The sequence below is a fragment of the Hipposideros armiger genome, unplaced genomic scaffold (genome assembly GCF_001890085.2).
Source record: "Hipposideros armiger isolate ML-2016 unplaced genomic scaffold, ASM189008v1 scaffold_213, whole genome shotgun sequence".
Classification (NCBI taxonomy): Eukaryota; Metazoa; Chordata; class Mammalia; order Chiroptera; family Hipposideridae; genus Hipposideros; species Hipposideros armiger.
In genome coordinates, this window is record NW_017731563.1 from 2082324 (window position 1) to 2101887 (window position 19564).

General features: G+C 37.5%; 2 protein-coding genes across 15 annotated transcripts in view; one reads left to right on the plus strand and one right to left on the minus strand.

Annotated features, from left to right (window-relative positions):
• The window catches only part of DCP1B (decapping mRNA 1B), a 53710-nt gene that overhangs the window by 18638 nt on the left and 15508 nt on the right, over nt 1-19564 (minus strand). For 2 of the 3 annotated variants that reach the window (XM_019654084.1, XM_019654083.1), the window contains exon 4: nt 887-953. In XM_019654084.1, coding sequence (XP_019509629.1) covers nt 887-953 — 67 coding nt within the window. Of the gene's footprint in view, nt 1-886; nt 954-3705; nt 3781-19564 lie in introns of those variants that run through there. The other variant, XM_019654085.1, reaches the window with a different exon arrangement.
• Nucleotides 3411-19564, plus strand: part of CACNA1C (calcium voltage-gated channel subunit alpha1 C) — a 776856-nt gene continuing 760702 nt past the window's right edge. For 11 of the 12 annotated variants that reach the window (XM_019654049.1, XM_019654052.1, XM_019654050.1 and 8 more), the window contains exon 1: nt 3412-3864. In XM_019654049.1, coding sequence (XP_019509594.1) covers nt 3729-3864 — 136 coding nt within the window. In that variant the 5' untranslated portion in view covers nt 3412-3728. Of the gene's footprint in view, nt 3865-19564 lie in introns of all 12 variants that reach the window. The other variant, XM_019654082.1, reaches the window with a different exon arrangement.

Below are 19564 nucleotides of genomic sequence, written 5' to 3' on the forward strand. Positions count from 1 at the left end.
GAAGCAGCCTTTCAGAACGGCTCTGAATGTTCTTTTTACTTATAGACATACTGGTAACTTTTCAAAGAAAAAACTGCTAATTTACAAATAAGGAAGATATTAAGGAAAACTGCCATCTGGAACAACTCATAGTACACGTATTTCACACATATAGGAAAAAAATGAAGTTAACCATTCCATATGGTAAATCTTACCTGGTAAAAATGTAAAAAGTTGTATTTATGTCTATTTTCCATTTATAAAGTAATAGTAAATGTTTTCCTAACCACTGTGAAAAGGACTGCTGGAAGAGCCCATATATATCAGAATATATATATCAGACTACATTCAGTGTCATTACACAAACTTAGAAATACAAACAGAGCCGTCCAAGTGGCATGTTGGTTAAGAATTGACTTGGGACGTCAGCTCTGAGCAGCAGGGCCCCGGTTCGGATCCCACATGGGCCAGTGATGCTGTGCCCTCTACAGTGAAGATGGTGAACAACAGCTCGACCTGGAGCTGGGCTGCCGTGGGTTGCCGGCAACGGCATAGGCTGCAGTGGAGCTGCAGTGGGCTGCTGTAAAGCTACTGTGAGTGGCCAGCAGCCGGCGTGAGTGGCCGGCAGCCAGCGTGAGCTGCCAAGAGCCGCCGTGAGCAGCTATCCAGGGCCCAGCGAGCGATGTGCCTCACCCGGGAAGAGCACAATGATAATACCAACATGGGCCAGTGAAGCGACGTCCTCCACAACTAGACTGAAGAACAAATGGACAGCAACTTGTCTGTTCCCCTTCCCTGATTCCCTAATGCTGTTCCCCTCCCCCAATCCTCAATAAAATCTTTAAAAAAGAAATACCAACAAAAGCACCAGGTCTTGAAAAACAGTACTTATCCTTTCAGCACTTACTTTTTCATAAGCTCTGCAATTCTTTGGCATTCTTCCTTATCATAAAACCAAATCCCATAAATGGACACTGCAAAAAAACACATCAAACAAATTAAGAGTATCCTCAAAACTACGAAAAGGAAAACAACAACAACTCCCTTTCCATCTTGAAGGAAAATACACAGTTACTGAATAAATGAAACCAATCATTGGAGTTAAAGCTTAAAAACCTAGCATTGGAACTTTTTAAACCTACAGAGAAATCTGCAGTGGTCTTACACACACACACACACACACACACACACACACACACACACACACACACACAATAAAGCATGTTATCCTTAAAAATACAGCACTTGAACATAATAGGCATTTGGTAAATGCTTCTTCATGAATGGAGATTGAAAATGAAATAAAAATTTCTAAGCTCCTGGCTTTGAAACGTAATCCTTCTATGCTCCATTTGCACATCTCACACACATTTCAACTTTATTTTAAGTATTCAGAAAGCTTATGCACAAATTAGGCCTAGAAACCTCTCTCCCTTCTTCTCCCAGGAATATGTTAACTGAGAAATTGGTTTTGTAAGATGTAAGTTAGGATAGGGTACAGGAAAAAATAAAATACAGTAATAAATCTCTGACTTCAACATGTCTGTACAGAAAATTTACAACTGTTGAAAGATTAGAAATGACTATGACTATCATTTAGTAATGAAAAAAATGTAGTGTAATATAGCTGCTACTGATTCATTTAACAACTTTCAAATAAATTGTATACTTTGGTATGTGCCTATCTACATCATTTTTATAGCAAAGGCTAAACAGTACCAAAATACATTTATAAATATCTAGCTGAGGATCTGGTAGTATTAATCATGCAAATGATACATTAACTACACATACATTTACCAAATCTTCATTGAAAATAGCAGCAATGTTATTACAGGGTAATGAAAACCAACAAGATATATTTTTTAAAGGAAAACCTTTTTTAATTTAAACTTTCAAAACGTTTAATTATATGAACAGTATTTGGTCATTAAACAGCTGTGACATTTTAACTACAACTTTTTTTCCCACTCTCCTAACCAGTGCCTCGGTATGGAATTTCTGCTTCCTGTCAGTAATGATTCAGATAACAGGAGGTAAAGGAAGTGTCTTTTCAATGCTATTTTAAGCAGATATCTTAAAAAGGAACCCTATAAATCTGAATTACTAACTTGCCAAAAGGTGGCAATGCATTAACTTTTTGTATTAGTGTACCAGGAATCTTTATTTTACCTACCTACATGGACAAAGTGGAAAACCCCCAGCTCTTTCTTGAATAGGACCATTTTATTCTCTTAGAAATATATACATATCATACTCCCCTTTAAAACAGTGACAATCTTTTGAAAATGAACATCTTAGTTCTGAAGCCTATTCATTGTGACAGCCTTTACGTCAAAAAGAAATTCTTTCATCTCAAGATCATTAAATATGTATCTTGAAACTTTTTATTCAAGGTTGTTTCCAGTCTATCCAAATTAATTGCCTACACAGATTCCTGCATATATAACCCACCCATAGCTTCATGTTCTTTTAAGTAAAAGTAAACTGGATCACTGACACTCAACTACTCAATAAATCTACATACGTTTATGTGTTTCGGTGGTTTTAATCTCAGTTACAAGACAAGGAGCCCAGGCTAACTTGTGGTTACCCAGCCCTTCCCTTGGAGACTGAGTCTTCCAAAACTAACAAAGGAGAAAGGTGGTAGCATGGGAGACAAACACAGTATAACTAAAAAATTCGAGGCCCAATGGCAGAGGAAAACCCAGCCATTTGTGTCTCATCAGTAGAACACATTAGTAGAAATATTTTGGGTGTCACTTTTTTTGATGTTACACATTTGTAGCATTTGACATAAGGAACTAGATTTTCATAAGGGTAGGATGCCAAGGAAACTGCAAATAGAAAAGTAGTCTGACAATGTCATTACCATGAGATAACTGAAATGCAGATTTAGGGAGGAAAAATGCTGTGACAACATCTTTCAGATGTCAAAGCAGAATGAAGGCAAGACTGGGTTTGTAAGTTATATAAGACATTGTGGAGGAGATTTCTTTAGGATTAGGACCTGATCATTTATCTCTAAAGCAACATGACTTTCAGATTAAAATGGATCATTTTGAGATAGCTCTTTTCATTTGTTAATATTTAGTTTGAACATAAAATTTAAATAGCCAACAGTCCTGGCTGCTGAAAGGCAGCACCAAGATAAAATGTAGAATGGGGTAGATTTTTTTTTCTCTCTAAAATAGTTTTGCAACCTGTGCTGCCTTCCCCTGGGAAAGGGGCAGTGAGTTACATGAAAGTGCACATTCCAGCTGAAGTTTTCTGTCTCTCAGGCCTAAGGTCCCCCGACCCCTGGACAGACCTATCACTCTTCTACACAAGAGGGTGTATCAGAATAGCTCCTGGTGACATATAAAAACCAGAGATCATCATGTTTTACGGAGGTGATGAGTTGACAGGCTGACAGGAACTATTAACCTCACATTTCAATCCCAGTTTTCCTGTAAAGCCACTCGGGGAGAGGCCCGTCCATATGTAGGCAGTGAGCAGAGCAGGGAAGAAAGAAAAAGACGAGGTTGAAAAGAACCAAGAAAGAAGTTGTGGTTTTCAGGAGTCTAAAAGTAATTCCTGTAACCTAAATTTGCAGCGCTGTGGTGTGGCCGCATTAACGTGGACAGCACTGAGATGTTACTGTGGGAATGGTTTCTAGGTTTTAAAAATTCACAAGGAGAAAAGCTCACGAGCAGGATCTTTACTTATTTCTAAAAATCAACCTACTTGCGCGCATCTGGAAATCCGCCATGCTTCGCGCCCTTGTTCAGCCCGCAACGCCGGCATACCAGCCACTTCCCAGTCACCCGTCTGAAACCGAGGGCAAGTTTAAGGGCACGTTGGTGCATGAAGCTCAACTCAACTATTTCTACACCCCTCCTGGAGGTAAGAAACCCAAGAGTGGAGTAAAGAATAGGAAGGGCGCCTTGAAATTTACTCTGAAATATTCTAGTGACACCGATGATGTGTGAGTCCCCTCTAAGGGCTCATCTTTTGACCATCCTCTTCATATTTAACACAGGATTTTTAACAGCACAGTTGTGAAATTCTGCCCAAAATTGCACTGTCCTGGTTTATGTCAGGATTTGGAAATTCTCAATTGAAAAAAAGCAGGGTCTGAAGGAACAGGCAATGCAATATTGCCTTTGTGTATCTATTAAAACACAAATCTTCTGCCTTCCTTTTAATTCTGCAAGAAAGATTAAGGAAAGCAGAATTTCCATGTTAATTTTCATGTCTGACAAGAGAGAAAGCCAGTTGATTATATTTCATAATATTTTCTTCTTTTTTTAATTAGTTCAGCAGAAAACCCAAAGCTGATCAAATTTAAGCAGCCAGTAAAGAGGTCATCAGAACAATATCAAATGACCTTAAATGCACATTCCTTTGGAACTCTTCAGTTCTTATTAGCACATTAGTTCATTCTGAACCTTCTTGGAGGATGTGCCTCATCTAGGTTCAGCTCCCCGTAAATAATTCTATACAATCTGTTCTTTTAAGGCCTTTATTATTTGTTCCATATTTTACTCCAAATCATGACTGGTAGTTTTGCAATCTTTTAACAAGAATTCATACTAACATTTGTGCAACTTTAAAATGTAAGACATATTTCCATACAGTTAGTAAGCAGATGACACATAACTACATAGGTAAAATTTAAATAGGCAGAATAAGGATATCTGATCTGGTCATGCTTCTCTCTCTCTCTCAACAATAGTCAGTACGCAGTAAAGAAGGCATTTAAATTTTCTCTTTTTACTAGGAAAGCAAAAGTAGCAGTGTAAATTACACAAATCTCTTCTGGGCACTTAAGGGTAAACCCAAAATTTAAAAATTCCTTCAAACCCCATTTCTTTCATGAAGTCTTTCTCAAATGAGTGGAATAATAAGCCCGATGTAAGGACCAAGAACATCTAACCATATATTTGGTGTAAATACTTATTTTTGAGACTTTGTTTAAATACAATATTTATTTATTATACCACTTATTTCAAGTTTTTATAAGTTTGATCAGATTGATGACTAGTTACTGGCATTTGGTGGTAAGCACACACACTCAGCTATCACCCTTCTGAAAGATCACAAGATAGTTCAAAATTAGAAAGTTAGAACCATGAAATTTTAGAGTTGGAAGTTAGCTAAGAAGTGTGCAGTTCACTAACCTATTTCAGTAATGAGTAATGTGTGGTCTAGTAAATCTAAATAACAGGCAAAGTCATTTTTCTTGGTTCAATCTGTTTTCTCTAAAATATGCTCCTCCCTCAGCCTCACAAATGAAATTTTAAACAGTATTAAAACAATTAGGCTTAGTGATATGAGATAGGAATTAGTCTTTTTTAAACCAAGGTTCATGTGGACACTCAAAAGGAAAAAATGCAGGCTGGAAGGAAGGGAGAGAGGAAGGAAAGAAAGAGGAAAGAAAGAGGAAGGGAATAACAGAACTGAGATTTCTAGTACTGGCTGTGCTTTCAAGCAGTACATGCTCGAGCAGCAGCCAGGCTGCCCACACTGGCACCCAGGGATGAAAAACATAGGCTATGTTTGGCCACGCTATGCTTACTCTGTCCCATTTTGGAATGCTTTGCACCGAAAATGCTTTCTGTTGGCATGTTCTTTAATGCCTTTAAAGTAATGTTCTTTCACTCACCTTAGCATTACTGACCAAACACGGACACAGTCTGGTAAAACAAAATTTTCGCTGGCCACTGAGAGTCTACATAACACTGTTATCTTTGGCCCCGGTCTGGTTCTTTTCATATGACATAGTTTTACTGCACCTCACAAATCAGTGATCCCATGGTCTCAAAACATCGGTCAGTTCACAGTAGATGAGACACAGTTTCTATTTTATGGGTGACTAGTGCTCATGAACATTTTGGGGGAAACAGTAGAAAACCTCAATAGATACTGTGAGGTAAAAACAGCTTTCCCCTTTCTAAATAAATTAATTGGAAAGTTAATGCCATGAAAACAACAAAAAATAACCTCTTGACTAAAGCATGATACTAATTTGGATTAAGTTAATATGTTTCACCAACTATAAAGGAGAATTTATAATCTTCAAATAAAAAGATGGATTTATCTTTTTAAAAGTTCTCATTTATAACAAATGCATGTTTTGTCATCAGACCTCCCTAATCTCCACAGAGGTCATCCTCCTCCCAAAATGGGAACCTGGAGGTCTGTCTGCTACTACCCTCAGGTTCGTGAAAGGTCAGATAGAGTCTTCCGTATTACATACTAACTTCCTAATTTTATTTATTTCAGGGGAAGTTCCTTTAATCTAAGAGATTTAACAGAATACATTTTTTTTTAAATTAGGAAGTAGAAAAGCCATTGGTAATAATAAATATAAAGAGGAAATACTCTGTTTTGTTGGTCATTTAAGTATATATTTCCATCTTGTTCAAAATCTTGCTAACTAATTTCAAAATCTCCTAGGCTGTAAATAACAACGTGGGTTCCCTAAAGTGTCTTTCCCCCTCTCTGAGCTCTTACTCAGCCTTAGATAGGCTTTCTCATTCCTCCAGGGATAAATAGTCTCAATTTTTTCTTTGCTGCCATGGTTTTTTGTACATCCTTTGAGTAAAAATAAGTAAAACACATGTCATAATTAAGTACTAACACGCTGTTCCCTCCGCTGGACGATGAGCTCCTGGGAGGTAGGTCTTTGTCATAACGCCCAGCGTAATGACTAGCGTGTGGTAGACATTCCACAAATGTCTGCGGAATTGAACTGAAATCTAGGACTTCAAGATCATACACCATCAATGCTCCTATTAATTGCTCATGTTAATAGTTATCACTATTCTGGCTTAATTGAACATTACAGACAAGATGTGTTAGATCTGCTGTATAGACTAATCACGCCTCCTACCAGGAATCACAGCATGGGGGAGGGTTCTCCTCATATCACCCCTTGTATTTTCCTTCCACCTTCACTCAGGGTTTATTTTGCTCCAAACATTTGACAATCTTAGGCATAAGTAGTATTGATAGGATTTTTGTCTTTAGGATATGAGCTCCCTAGGATTGTGTATTTCTATTCATCCAGCACTGGGTAGGCACTAATATGCTCATTTTATGTGGATTTATTATACAACAATTTTACCACACACCAGTCTTCCTGACTGACTACCTGTCAGGCACTGGCAACGAAAAGCTCAAAGAATGCAATTAATCTGCGAAATCACATGCATTTCTCTTCCAAGTATACCTAACTAATAGTATTTTGATCTAGCAGAAAAAAATAAGATATTCATATTCTAATCATGTCTGCTAATAGTAATCTGAAGCTTACATATACATATACCTAAATTATCTTAAAAATATAAGATTTATATGCAATGTTAATTATTCCAGGAACACATTGAAAACATATTATGTTAAGTGAATCTCAATGTAGCAAAATGAGTCTAGTCTCACATAGTTTGTGAGAAATATATGTTTCAGCTAAACATAAAACAGAATAGTTGTACAGGTCAAAATTTGTTCCAATGGAAAACAGACTTCCTCATATTTGAATCAGATTATTTAATTAAGTGTTTAATAATTATAGGAATAGCTTTGCTGAAAAGACCATAACGATAAACATATATGATCAGTGAAAATTTTCTAAGATTTTTATATAGCAATGGTCTAGCAAAAAGAGACTAATGCTACTTCTTGATTGAAGAAAAGTGAGCCAGAGTTTCTGTACTTTTTTCATTTGACCTTATTCTATAATTATGGATGTAGTAGATACCTGTTTTCCCAAAGCCCTTTATGTTATAAACAGTTAAATCATGTTTTGTTTCTACTATTAAATAACAGCTCTAAGGTTGTAGATAGAATAATTCTAACACCAGTTCTTGGCTAAAATTGTTTTCTTTCTCCAGAAAACCCATGAGAATATGAAAAAAAATTATACTTTTTCCTTCTGTGGGGTAAGAAGTCTTACCCAATTGTTTCAAATTGATTTAAAATTATTGTCTAAGTGATGTTTGGACAAAAGTTAGTAATATAAAAAACTGACTCGAAAAGAACAGACATGAACACTTAATGTAGCCAAAATGTGCACTTACTATATGCAAAACTACTGTGTTAGGGTAGGGAAACTGACAGATGCTTCACTCATTAATCACTTCAGGAAATGTTTTGGAATCCAGTTCTTCTCTGACAAAATTTACACTTCTACCATGTCAAACTGGGCTCTCAAAAACAAAATATAAAATACAGTTCATCTCTAAGCCACGATATTACTTTATATTACTCTCACATAGTATCTATCTGTACTTCATCATATATGACTTTGCCACATGGGCTCATCCTCACCTAAGCATGCCAGATTGTTGAGTTAAATAAGTTTAGAGATACATATATATTTTCCCATTAAATTCATGTGAAGGTTCCATATTCAGTGAGTCTCCTAATCGTTAAGTGATGGAAGTATAGAGACTGTGTGAATTGGGTGGTCAGGGTGAAGAGAAATATTGTTTACCCATATTGTGTGTTTGTATGTGTTTCAAGGAGTTATCAGGTATCACAGATCAACATATGGAAAAACAAAGACATGAAACCCAGAGATACCACAGGGATCCCAAGTGAAATTTGGCTTTACATGAGGCTTTTCTCATGTAAAGAAGAGCCTTCTTTAGTTGACAGCATGCCAGTTCTCTAGATTAAATAGTCTCCTTTAGAGTTCAGGTCTCTTCCCTTCAGCATGAGCTGGGCACTGACAAAGAGTACAAAAAAGTAATTTTGGGTTTAAGGTCAAAGTGACAAGTTTCGTCGCTCAAGTCATGGTAGATGTGTAACCCTTAATCATATATTAAAACACACTGGCTCTCTGGGCAATGACGCATAATAATAGATCATTTTTCAGTTAGAATGGCAATGAAGGCTATAGACACAGAATGACCACATTATAATATTTTAATGTCAGTAGAGTACTTTATTTCTCACTAAGCACAGGCTTAGCTGGTCGAAAGAGTCCTTGGAGGTTCTCTAGTGCAACCAGCCACTCCTCTCACATACAGTAAATGAGCCTCAGGATTGGATAGGTTACCTATCCTGATGAAATCTGAAATGTCAGATTGCTCGTCTTCCATTTCATATTGCACTGATTTGAATGAGTTTACTTTCACAATCTTATATTATGAATACAATGATATTCTATTGTTATTCCTGCAAATCTAAGATTCTGTCTAGTAAAAATGTTAAGTATTTTTAGCCATATAATTACTTTAAAGATGTTTCTTGACTCTAGAGGGCTTCAGGAGTTCAATAAAATTGTATGCAAAATAGTGTGTATATAAGCAAACAGATGTTTTTGGAGGTCGGGAAGTACAAAGCATACAGTCCTGAAACAATGCCTAGCACACAGTAGGCAATCAGAAAACATCTGAGGGAGGCAGGCAGGCAGGCGTGAAGGAAATTCATCAGATTCTCAAAGGGGTATGTAATCCAAAGAAGGTTAACAACTGCTATTTGATGCCATCGATATACCAGTAAATATCTTAGAATGGAAAAATCAACTCTCAATTACCTGTGGGGAGATAATGTGGCTTTTTATTTTCTCAGTAATAAATTTACACAGGGTTCACTTTTAACCTTTCAGATTGCTTCTGTAATAATTGCCTGAACTAATTCCAAGGTTAAGAAAATAGATAATGTCCTGAGGTATTAGAACCTGTTAAGTTGGAAGACTTTTTATGCCTCCATGTGGCCTGAAGTCTAGGAGAGGGCTCGAGAAGCACGGACTCCTTAGCATCCTCAGCCATGGAAAGGGTGAGCCACATAGTTCAGCTTCCACTACTGCTTTGCATTAGCTGAGAGGTAGGATTTTCCATCTTTGTCACCACGTAGGAAATAGGGAATAATTCTGGAAAGTTAAGCAACTTTGTGGCTCTTTCTCAATCACCCCGAGCAGAGTGCCTTCAAAGCTGGACAGAAACATCAAGACATATCTACACATATAACAATTCTAGAATTAACATAAATTATTTCCTTCCTTCAACTTGCTTTGGGTTTACTTTGCTCTTCTCATTCTAATTTCTTAAGGTGGAAGCTTGAATTATTCATGTTAAGGACTTTGTTCTTTTCTCATATGAGTAAGTTGATGCTCTAAACTTCCCTCTAAGCCCACTTCAGTTTCATCTGACATGTATTTTCATTTTTATTCAGCTCAGATATTTTCTAATTTTCCTCCCTCTTTGACACATGGGTTATTTAGAAGTGTGCTGTTTAATTTCTAAATATTTGGAGATGTTCCAGTTAATGATTTCTAGTTCAATTCCTTTGTGGTCAGACAGCATACTTTGTATGATTTCACTGTCTTTAAAATTTTTAAGGTTTGCTTTTATGACCCATCATAAAATTTATCTTGGGGAATGTTCCATGTGTACTTAAGAAGAATGCACATTCTTCTGTTGTTTGGAATGTTATATAAATGTCAATTTTGGCAAGTTAGTTGATAGTGTTGTTCAGACCTTCTATATCCTTGTTGTTTTTTGTCTACTTGTTCTGCAATTACAGAAAGTGGAGTATTGAAGTTTCCAAATATAACTGCAGATCTTTTTCATTTTTCCTTTCAATTTTATCACTTTTTGTTTCACATATTTTGAAGCTCTGTTGTTAGGTACATATATATTAATGATTGTTATGTATTTGAGGTAAGCTAGCCCTTGTATCATTATGTAATGTCCTTCTTTATCCCCAGTAATTCTTTTTGTTGTAGTTGTTCTGATGTCTACATTCTCTGAAATCAATATAGCCACTCCAGCTTTCTTTTAATTAGTACTTTCATGGTATGGCTTCTTCCATCTATTTACTTTTAACCTGTCTATATTATTACATTTAAAGTGGGTTTCTGGTAAACAACATATAGTGGGGTTGATTTTTTTATCCAATCTGACAATCTGTCTTTTAATTGGTATGTGTAGACCATTTACATTTAATGTAACTAGTGATATGGTTGGGTTTAGATCTACCATTTTATTTTTTGTTTTATGTTTTTCTCCCGATTTTTGCTTTGCTTTTACCTCCTTTTTTGCATTCTTTTGGATTACTTGAAATTATAATACACATACCTAACTTTTCAAAGTCTACTAGTTTTTATTTTACCACTTCAAATAAAATATAAAGGCTTTACAACTATGTAGGTCCCTTTGCCCTCCCATTTATGTTGTAGTTGTCACATGTATCACATCTACATACATTATTTTATTATTTTTAAATAATAATATATGTTATTATTTTGCTTTCAACAGTCATATGTATTTTAAAGAACTTGAGAAAAAAATGAGTCTATTCTATTTACCCATATATCTACTATTTCTGTTGATCTTGCTTCATTCTGCAGTTCCAATTTTCTCTTTTAATACTTCCTTTCAGTCTGAAGAAATTCTTTTAGCATTTATTTTAGAGCAGGTCTGATGACAAAGAATTCTTTCAATTTTCCTTTATCTGAAAATGTCTTTATTTCACCTTCATCCTAAGGGATATTTTCACTGGAGATAGAGTCCTAAGTTGACAGTTCTTTTATTTCAGCACTTTAAAATGTTGCTCCACTGTCTTCCAGACTCCATGGTTCCTGAAGAGAAATCTGTAGTCATTTAAAACATTTGTTCCCCTGTATGTAATGTATCATTTTCCTCTGGATGCTTTCAAGACTTTTTCCTCCACTTTCCCAAACTTTATTAAAGAAAAATCGATGATGATTAATCTCTAGAACAAGGTCAATTTTCTGGTATTCTTTTCTTGAAAATGTGACATTTGATTTCCAAACACATGCCACAGCATACATCGTCCCCAGCTGTACTAAGTAGGTGAGAGGCTAAAATCCTAAAAAGTTCATCTTCCAACTTTCCCCAGTCTGTGATCTGTCTTTGGATTGGTAATAATGTACTGAACAGCTACTATGGCTTATTATTTTTTGTCTGTCGCTCTCTGACTCTTCTATATGCTGCATTCGCAGAATTTGAGCAGCTTCACTAAGAACTGCATCTCTTATGTCAAAACCAAGAATATGCTGTCTAAAGCAACAGGCAAGCCTTGAATTTTTCAGCATTATCTCCATATTCTACTCTAACAGCTAAACCAAGAAGCCAGTCAATTGCTTCTTGTCCGTCTTGAATCTTAAAAGCACAATTACAATCTCTGAGGTACTTTTCAAAGAACTTGGCCAGTCACAGCTGTGGATGTTTCTTAAATTACCTCTATCTTCAATCTTGTTGTGTCTGATTTTCTGATCCTCAAGGCAAATGATAAAGTTTCTAAATTGTTTCATCTTTGTAGTTGAAGCCAGCAGGGTTGTGGAAGGTGAGGGCCATCAGCTTGCATCAGAACACAGTCCCCACTTCTCACTCTGGTCCTCCAGGATTTGGCTGGGAGAGGCGAGGAGGTACGGGCAGCTCGATTTTTTTTTAATCTGTTTTTCAGCTGTTTGATTATTACGTTTAAGGGCACGGTTTTCTTTGGGTTTATCCTGTTTGGGGTTCACAGTTTCTTGAATCCATATATTTGGAAAGTTTTCAGCAATATTTCTTCAAATATTTTTTCTACACCAGCCTTTTTCTCCTTTCATGGGACTCCAATGACACAAATTCAGAACAATGGATATTGCCCCACAGGTTACTGAGGCCCTGGGTCTTTGTTTGTTTTAATCCTTTTCCTCTATATTTTTCAGATTGGATCATTTCTACTGATCTATCTTTGAATTTACTGACTTTTCAATCTTCTGTCATCTCTATTTTGCTAGTAAGGCCATCCACTGAATACTCTATTATTCAGTTCCAAAATTTCCGTCTGGTCCTTTTCTATACCTATTTTTCTGCTGAAAATTTTCATCTTTCCATAGATTTCAAGAGTACTCAGTTTTATCTCACGGAATAGTAATAAAGGCTGTCTTAGGACCAATGTCTTATAACAGCCAGATCATCTCAGGGCAGCCATCTGTTGATTTTTTTCCCCCTTGAGATTTAGTCAGATTTTTCTCTGCATTAGTAATTTTAGATTGTATCTTGGACATTTTGATTATGTGGTAAGACTGAGTCCTCTTAAAACCCCCCAGAGAATGTTGACTTTTCTTGTTTTGAGAAGGTGACCAGTTAGGTTAGATTTAGACAGGAAGTTCTGTCTTGACTTTTGTGTGCAATTGTTCCCACATTTGGTTCCATTTTCAAAGCTGTTTGTGTCTACCCCATAAAGATAAACCACTTAGGCATTAGTCTGGTACTTGGATGATGGTTTATATTGTGCGTTAGTTCTCAAAGCCTTTGCTATGTTTCTTTGCTCTGTTACACGTATGTGAAGCTCACGGGTGAGGTCAGGACTTGTGTCAGTTCAGATACAGAATTAGGGGATCTCATTATCCAGCTCTCTACTCTAGTCTCCCCCATTCTCCAGCTCTCAGGGGCCCTTTTCCCAGTCCTTTAGCTAGGAAGTTAGGGTTTCTTTCAGAGTTTTAGCTTCTCACACCGTCAGGCAGTGTGCATAGCTTGGGCTGCTCACAGAATGAAGCAAAACAAAGATGAAAATATATAACTGGATTTCTCCCACACTCTTCAGGCCACTAGGACCCTTGTTTCCAGTTTCTCTGGCAGAGACATATTGTTTCCTGTGATCTTTGCATGCCTGTGTCATTACCATCACTGACACAGTGGTAGTTCAGCTTTGCACTGCAACTGGCTTCAGAGTAGGGCTAGGAGAGAAAAAAGGGGCGAAGAGGGCTATTCTCTTCACACTTTGTAGCTCACAGGAGTCCATAGATCTAGTTGCCAGACTAGAAGGAGGGGCTTCTCTTGGCTTTTGTTGTTCTTGTCCACAATTCTGTGACATGACCCACTCCTGAGTCAAAGCCAGGAGATAAAGAATAAAATCAGGAAGCTCACAACCATATTGGTTGTTCTTCAAGTTCTAACTTGCCTTCCCAGTATGCCTGTTATTGCTTACTTTCAGAATCCTCAGCTAAGTTTTTGGGGTTTTTTTGCTTTTTTGTTTTGTTTTGTATTTTGGTATTCTGTCTAGATTTTTAGTTGTAACCAATGGGAGAGATATGTTGTAGTGAACTTACTCTATTTTGGCTGGTGCTGGAAGCTTAATCTCTTTTTCTTATGAGTAGTTATGAAATACCCAAGTAACAGATAATGAAAGCCAGAACTGGAATGGATGTGGAATGAAAACGAGGAGAGAGCTGCAATCTGCGATGTTTAATCAAAAGTCCATTTTAAAAGGCACATGGCCTATTTGAAAGATAAGAACTGTCAGTAACTATCATTTTCATTCAGTGTATCATTTCCCACTATTTATAGCAGTTTTCCCCAGACCTTACAAAGATCAATAAAGGATTTAAATACTATTTCTTTTTTACTACAAAACTACACAATATGGTAAATTTACTTCAAAACTGAGGAGGAGTTTTCTAAAACAGCTTTGATCCTAAATATCTTTATTTTTGCCCTTTCTGATTTGCTCTAAGCTCCAGGCTTATGTCTTCAATGAAATCAAGCAGTTCAAAAGAATTTCATTCTAATCCTGTAACCATAGCCAATGGTATATTCAACCTGTTGGCCTAGCTCTGAAATCTATCTCTCATTGATGGCTGCAACTTATCTTAAACATTATGATATATTTGGGGGAATATATTTCTAAAATATACCTCCACATATCAAGATCTTATTTAATTATGAAATGGAAAACAGTAAATGGTTGCTAAAGGGGAATGATATGAAAAAAAAAGGTCAAATTCAGCTTTTTGTTACATTAGCTTTTATTTGATATTCTCCTCTCTAGTAACTGCAATACAATAGATTCTCAACTTTTTAAAAAAGGAACTTGCTTTTTAAACTTTGGAGTGTCTAAAAAGATAAGTATTTCATAAAAAGTAAACCTTGCTGAAACATATCTTTTATGTGTTAGTACTTTCACTGTTTGGACCAGGGCTTTTGTAAGCTTTTTCAGTTCTAATGCTGTTTCTGTCTCAAAATAGTCATGGGCCCTGGTAAATTACTTAATTCCTTTAACCTCAGTTTCCTCATTTATAAAACAAGAATAATATTATTTCCAAGAAAAAATTATAAGAATTAAATAACCAATATAAAGCCTTGACATAGTACTTGGCAGACAGTCAATGCTCAGTAAATGTTTGTGAATAATTGAATTTTTTTGTCCTAACTTTAAACAGCTATCTTATTTACTTTTAAAGTTTTTTTTTTTTAAAGATTTTTATTGGGGAATTGGGGGGATGGGAAAAGTGCTGGGGAATTGGGGGAAGGGGAACAGACAAGTTGCTGTCATTTTTGTTCTTCAATCTAGTTGTGGAGGATGGTGCTTCACTGGCCCAAATTGGCACCGTCATTGCGCTCTTCCCTGGTGAGGCAGATCAGTCGCTGGCTTCTGGACGGCCGCTCACGCTAGCTGCTGGCTACACACGGTAGCCCATGGCAACCCACTGCCACAGGGGCTGCAGCCTACTCCGTCACAGGCGACTCACGGCAGCCCAGCTCCAGGTTGAGCTGTTGTTCAGCATCTTAGCTGTGGAGGGCAGTGTCACTGGCCCGCATATGTGGGATCCGAACTGGGGCCCTCTGGCATCCCAAGCAAGTTCTTAACCATCGCGCCACTCAGCCGGCCCTTTACTTTTAAAGTTTATACAGGTCAAATCCCAATGCAATGAAGTTTAAAAATTATAAATCCTTTACTGTAATAAAACCATATATTTTGTGTTTGGTCAAAATTCAAAGTTATTTATTAAAGTTATCTTTTTATTAAATGAAGAGAGACTGAGGTTTTCACTTCTTTATTTTGCTCTTCTTTATTATCCAATTTAAGGGAGGGATAGTTATCTCCTTAGGTACTAATTTTTTTAAACTTGTGAATCTAAAAAACTCCATGAGAAAATTAAACACAAACCTCTATCAACTCTACCTCTGTCTACTTGCAATGTCCAAATACGGCCTATGTAATATATAGGACAAAGTGAAATGCCAAGAGAAATTCTTCATTATACATATATGAGGGATAGAGTTTTAAAAAACCAGTCCTCAGTGAAGCTGGGTTCATTGTCAAAAGAATGATGAATGAATCTACAGTCATCAGAGAATATGGAAACGATCTGCAATTATTATATAAACTATTTGAATTATTTTTTAAAAATGAGGTATTTAAGACTATAAAAACTCCTTGGGTAAACCCCTTCTGTAATCTTTGATGTCAGACATTGAAAAGCTTTTACAAATAAACGAAAGTAAAACCAAATGACCACAGCTGCAAAGGCAATCAGTACCAGATAATATGGGGGGAAAACAAAACAAAACAAACCATAAAGATAAACAGATCCATGATTCCAGTCAAGATGGCAGAGTAGGTAAATGCTGTGCTTGCCTCCTGTCAAAACCACATCAAAATTACAACTACAGAACAATCAACTAGTCTGAAGTCTAGTTCACGCGTCAGCAAACTGCGGCTCGTGAGCCACATGTGGCTCTTTGGACATACATGTGGCTCTGAAGTAAAACTGAAAGTGAAAATAAAACTATCATAGTTTCATTTATAACATTTTTAAAGGATATTATTCACATAATGGTGGTTTCATTTGTTTTATGAATCTCGAATAATTTTTAAATTGTTGTGAGGGACAGGATTGGCTCTTCTGTATCAAAAGTTTGCCGACCCCTGGTCTAGTTGAAAAGAAGTCCTACAACTAAGGACATACAGAAGAAGCCACCTCGAGAATGGAAAGAGGGGCAGAGATACACAACAAGCTGATCCCACATCCATATGTGGCACTTACACATCAGGAGAGATACCTCGGAGCAAAGATTCCCCCAGAGGAGTGAGGGGTCCCATCCCCACACCAGGGTCCCAGGGAAGAGAAGTCGCCACAATTGGCTGTGAAAACCAGCAGAGATTGTGGCTGAGTGAGGCGGAGGGTGGCTGCAGTCCTAGGTATTCCTCTTAGAGGGCCCGCACGTGGACTTACTGACTCACTTGTTCTGAGCTCCAGTGCTGGGGCAGCAGCTCAAAAGGCACCAGAGACACCTGGCGAGGAACTGAACTGGCTGGCTTCAAGGGTGAGGGCTAGAGGGCCAGCTTTCTCTCAGACAGAGTGCTGGCAGAAGCTATTGTTTCTTTTTGAGCCTTCCCACTTCAGGCCTGCAGATGCAGGTGGCCTCCATACTTGAGTCTCCATCAACCTAATACCGTTCATCCCACCCTGGTGATTCACTGAGATACTGCCCCATCCAACTTGCAGGCACACCCAACCTGTTTCCAGTGGCTTTTCCATACAAATGACCTGACTTGGCTCATGCTGAGGATTTTCCTAAAATCTCTCAAGGTGTCACAAAACCCAAACAAGCAACATCTGACCTTGACATGCCTCCTATCTCTTGCTGAGCAGCCCCAAACCTGGCACTAGCGGCAGCCAGCCTTGGTTCGAGACTTGGCCTCTTCCAGGCACCTCCAAGCCCAGTGTGGGTGGCAACCATCTGTGGACTGCTTTGTGGCTCATGCCAGGTGGCCCCGGGCAGGGCACAGGCTGCAGCTAAATGTGGCCTGTGTAGGGCTCTTAACATAAAGCCTCAGGACTGCCATGAATCAAGCCAGAGCACCACCCAGCTGCCTCTGTGGATGACACACCCAAAAGGCAGACTGGGCAGGCACCAGAGTCCTGCTAAAGTAAATCCTGCTTTGCAGGGTTAGCCCCTGCACAACACCTCCTCCACTGTAGTTACACCCAGTCCTTATAACCAATCAGCCAGAGAGTCAATCCCTCCCACTGATGTGCACACTCAAGTAGAGTGCAAGGCTCAAGTAGAACAGGAGGGCACACACAACCCACACAAGGGAAACACCTGGAACACCCAGCTCAGGTGACCAGGGAGACTGTGCCACTGGGGCTCACGGGACACCTACTACATAAGTCCACTCTACTAAGACCACCTCTACCTAATACATACAAACAAACATGTAGGTAGTCAAAATAGGGAGACAAAGAAACATGCCCCAAATGAAAGAACAGAACAAAGCTCCAGAAAAAGAACTAAACAAAATGGAAACAAGCAATCTACCAGATACACAGTTCAAAACACTGGTTATAAGGCAGCTCAGTGAATTCAGGAGAAGAGTAGATGAACTCAGTGAGAACTTTACCAAGGAGACAGGAAACATAAAAATGGAGATAGGAAACATAAAAAAGAACCAGTCAGAAATGGAGAATATAAAATTTGAAATAAAAAATAGATTAGAAAGAATCAACAGAGTAGATGAAGCAGAGGATCAAATAAGTGATTTAGAAATTAAGGTAGAAGAAAACACCCAATCAGAACAACAAAAAGAAAAATGAATCCAAAAAATAAGGATAGTTTAAGGAGCCTCTGGGAAAACATCAAGTGTACCAACATTTGCATCAGAGGGGTTCCGGAAGGAGAAGAGAGAGATAAAGGAATTGAAAACCTATTTGAAGAAATAATGACTGAAAACTTCCTAAATCTGGCAAAGGAAATAGACATATAAGCTCAGGAAGCACAGAGAATCCCAAACAAGATGAACCCAAACAAGCCCACACCAAAACACATAATAATTAAAATGCCAAAGATTAAAGACAAAGGGAGAATCTTAAAAGCAGCAAGAAAAAAGCAGACTGTCAAGTGATTTCTCAACAGAAACTTTGCAGGCCAGAAGGGATTGGCAAGAAATATTCAAAGTGAAGAAAAGCAAGTGCCTACAACTAAGATTACTCTACCCAGCAACGCTATCATTTAAAATAGAAGAACAAATGAAGAACTTCCCAGACAAGAAAAAGCTAAAGGAGTTCATCACCACCAAACCAGCATTACAAGGAATCTTAGAGGGACTTAAGAAGGGGGGGAAAAATATATATATATATATAATAGAATGCCAATAACTACATATATATCAACAATTACTTTAAGTGTAAATGGATTAAATGCTCCAGTCAAAAGATAGGGTGGCTGAGTAGGTAAGAAAATGAGACCCTTACATATGCTGCCTACAAGAGACTCACTTCAGATCTAAAGACACACATAGACTGAAGGTAAAGGGATGGGAAAACCTATTTCATGAGACAAAAAAAGCTGGATAGCAATACTTACACCAGACAAAATAGACTTTAAAACAATGGCTACAACAAGAGACAAAGAAAAGACCCAGTAATTCCACTTCTGGTTATTTATTGAAGAAACTCCAAATACTATTTTGAAGGGACATGTGTTATTTATAACAGCCAACACATGGAGACAGCCTGGGTAACCATCAATGGGTGAACGGATAAAGAAGAGGTGGTAAATACATACAATGGAATATTACTCAGTCATAAAAAAGAATGAAATATTGCCATCTGCAACAACATGGATGGACCTCGAGGGCATTGTGTTCGTGGCGTTACGTCAGACAGAGAAAGACAAATGCCATATGATTTGGTATAGTATGTGATTTCACTTATAGGTAGACTTTAAAGAACAAAAGAAACAAAACAGAAACAAACTCAGATACAGAGAATATTTTTGGTTTTATTTTTTATTAGTTTCAGGTGTACAAAACAACATAATGATGAGACATTTATATACCTCACAAAGTGATAACT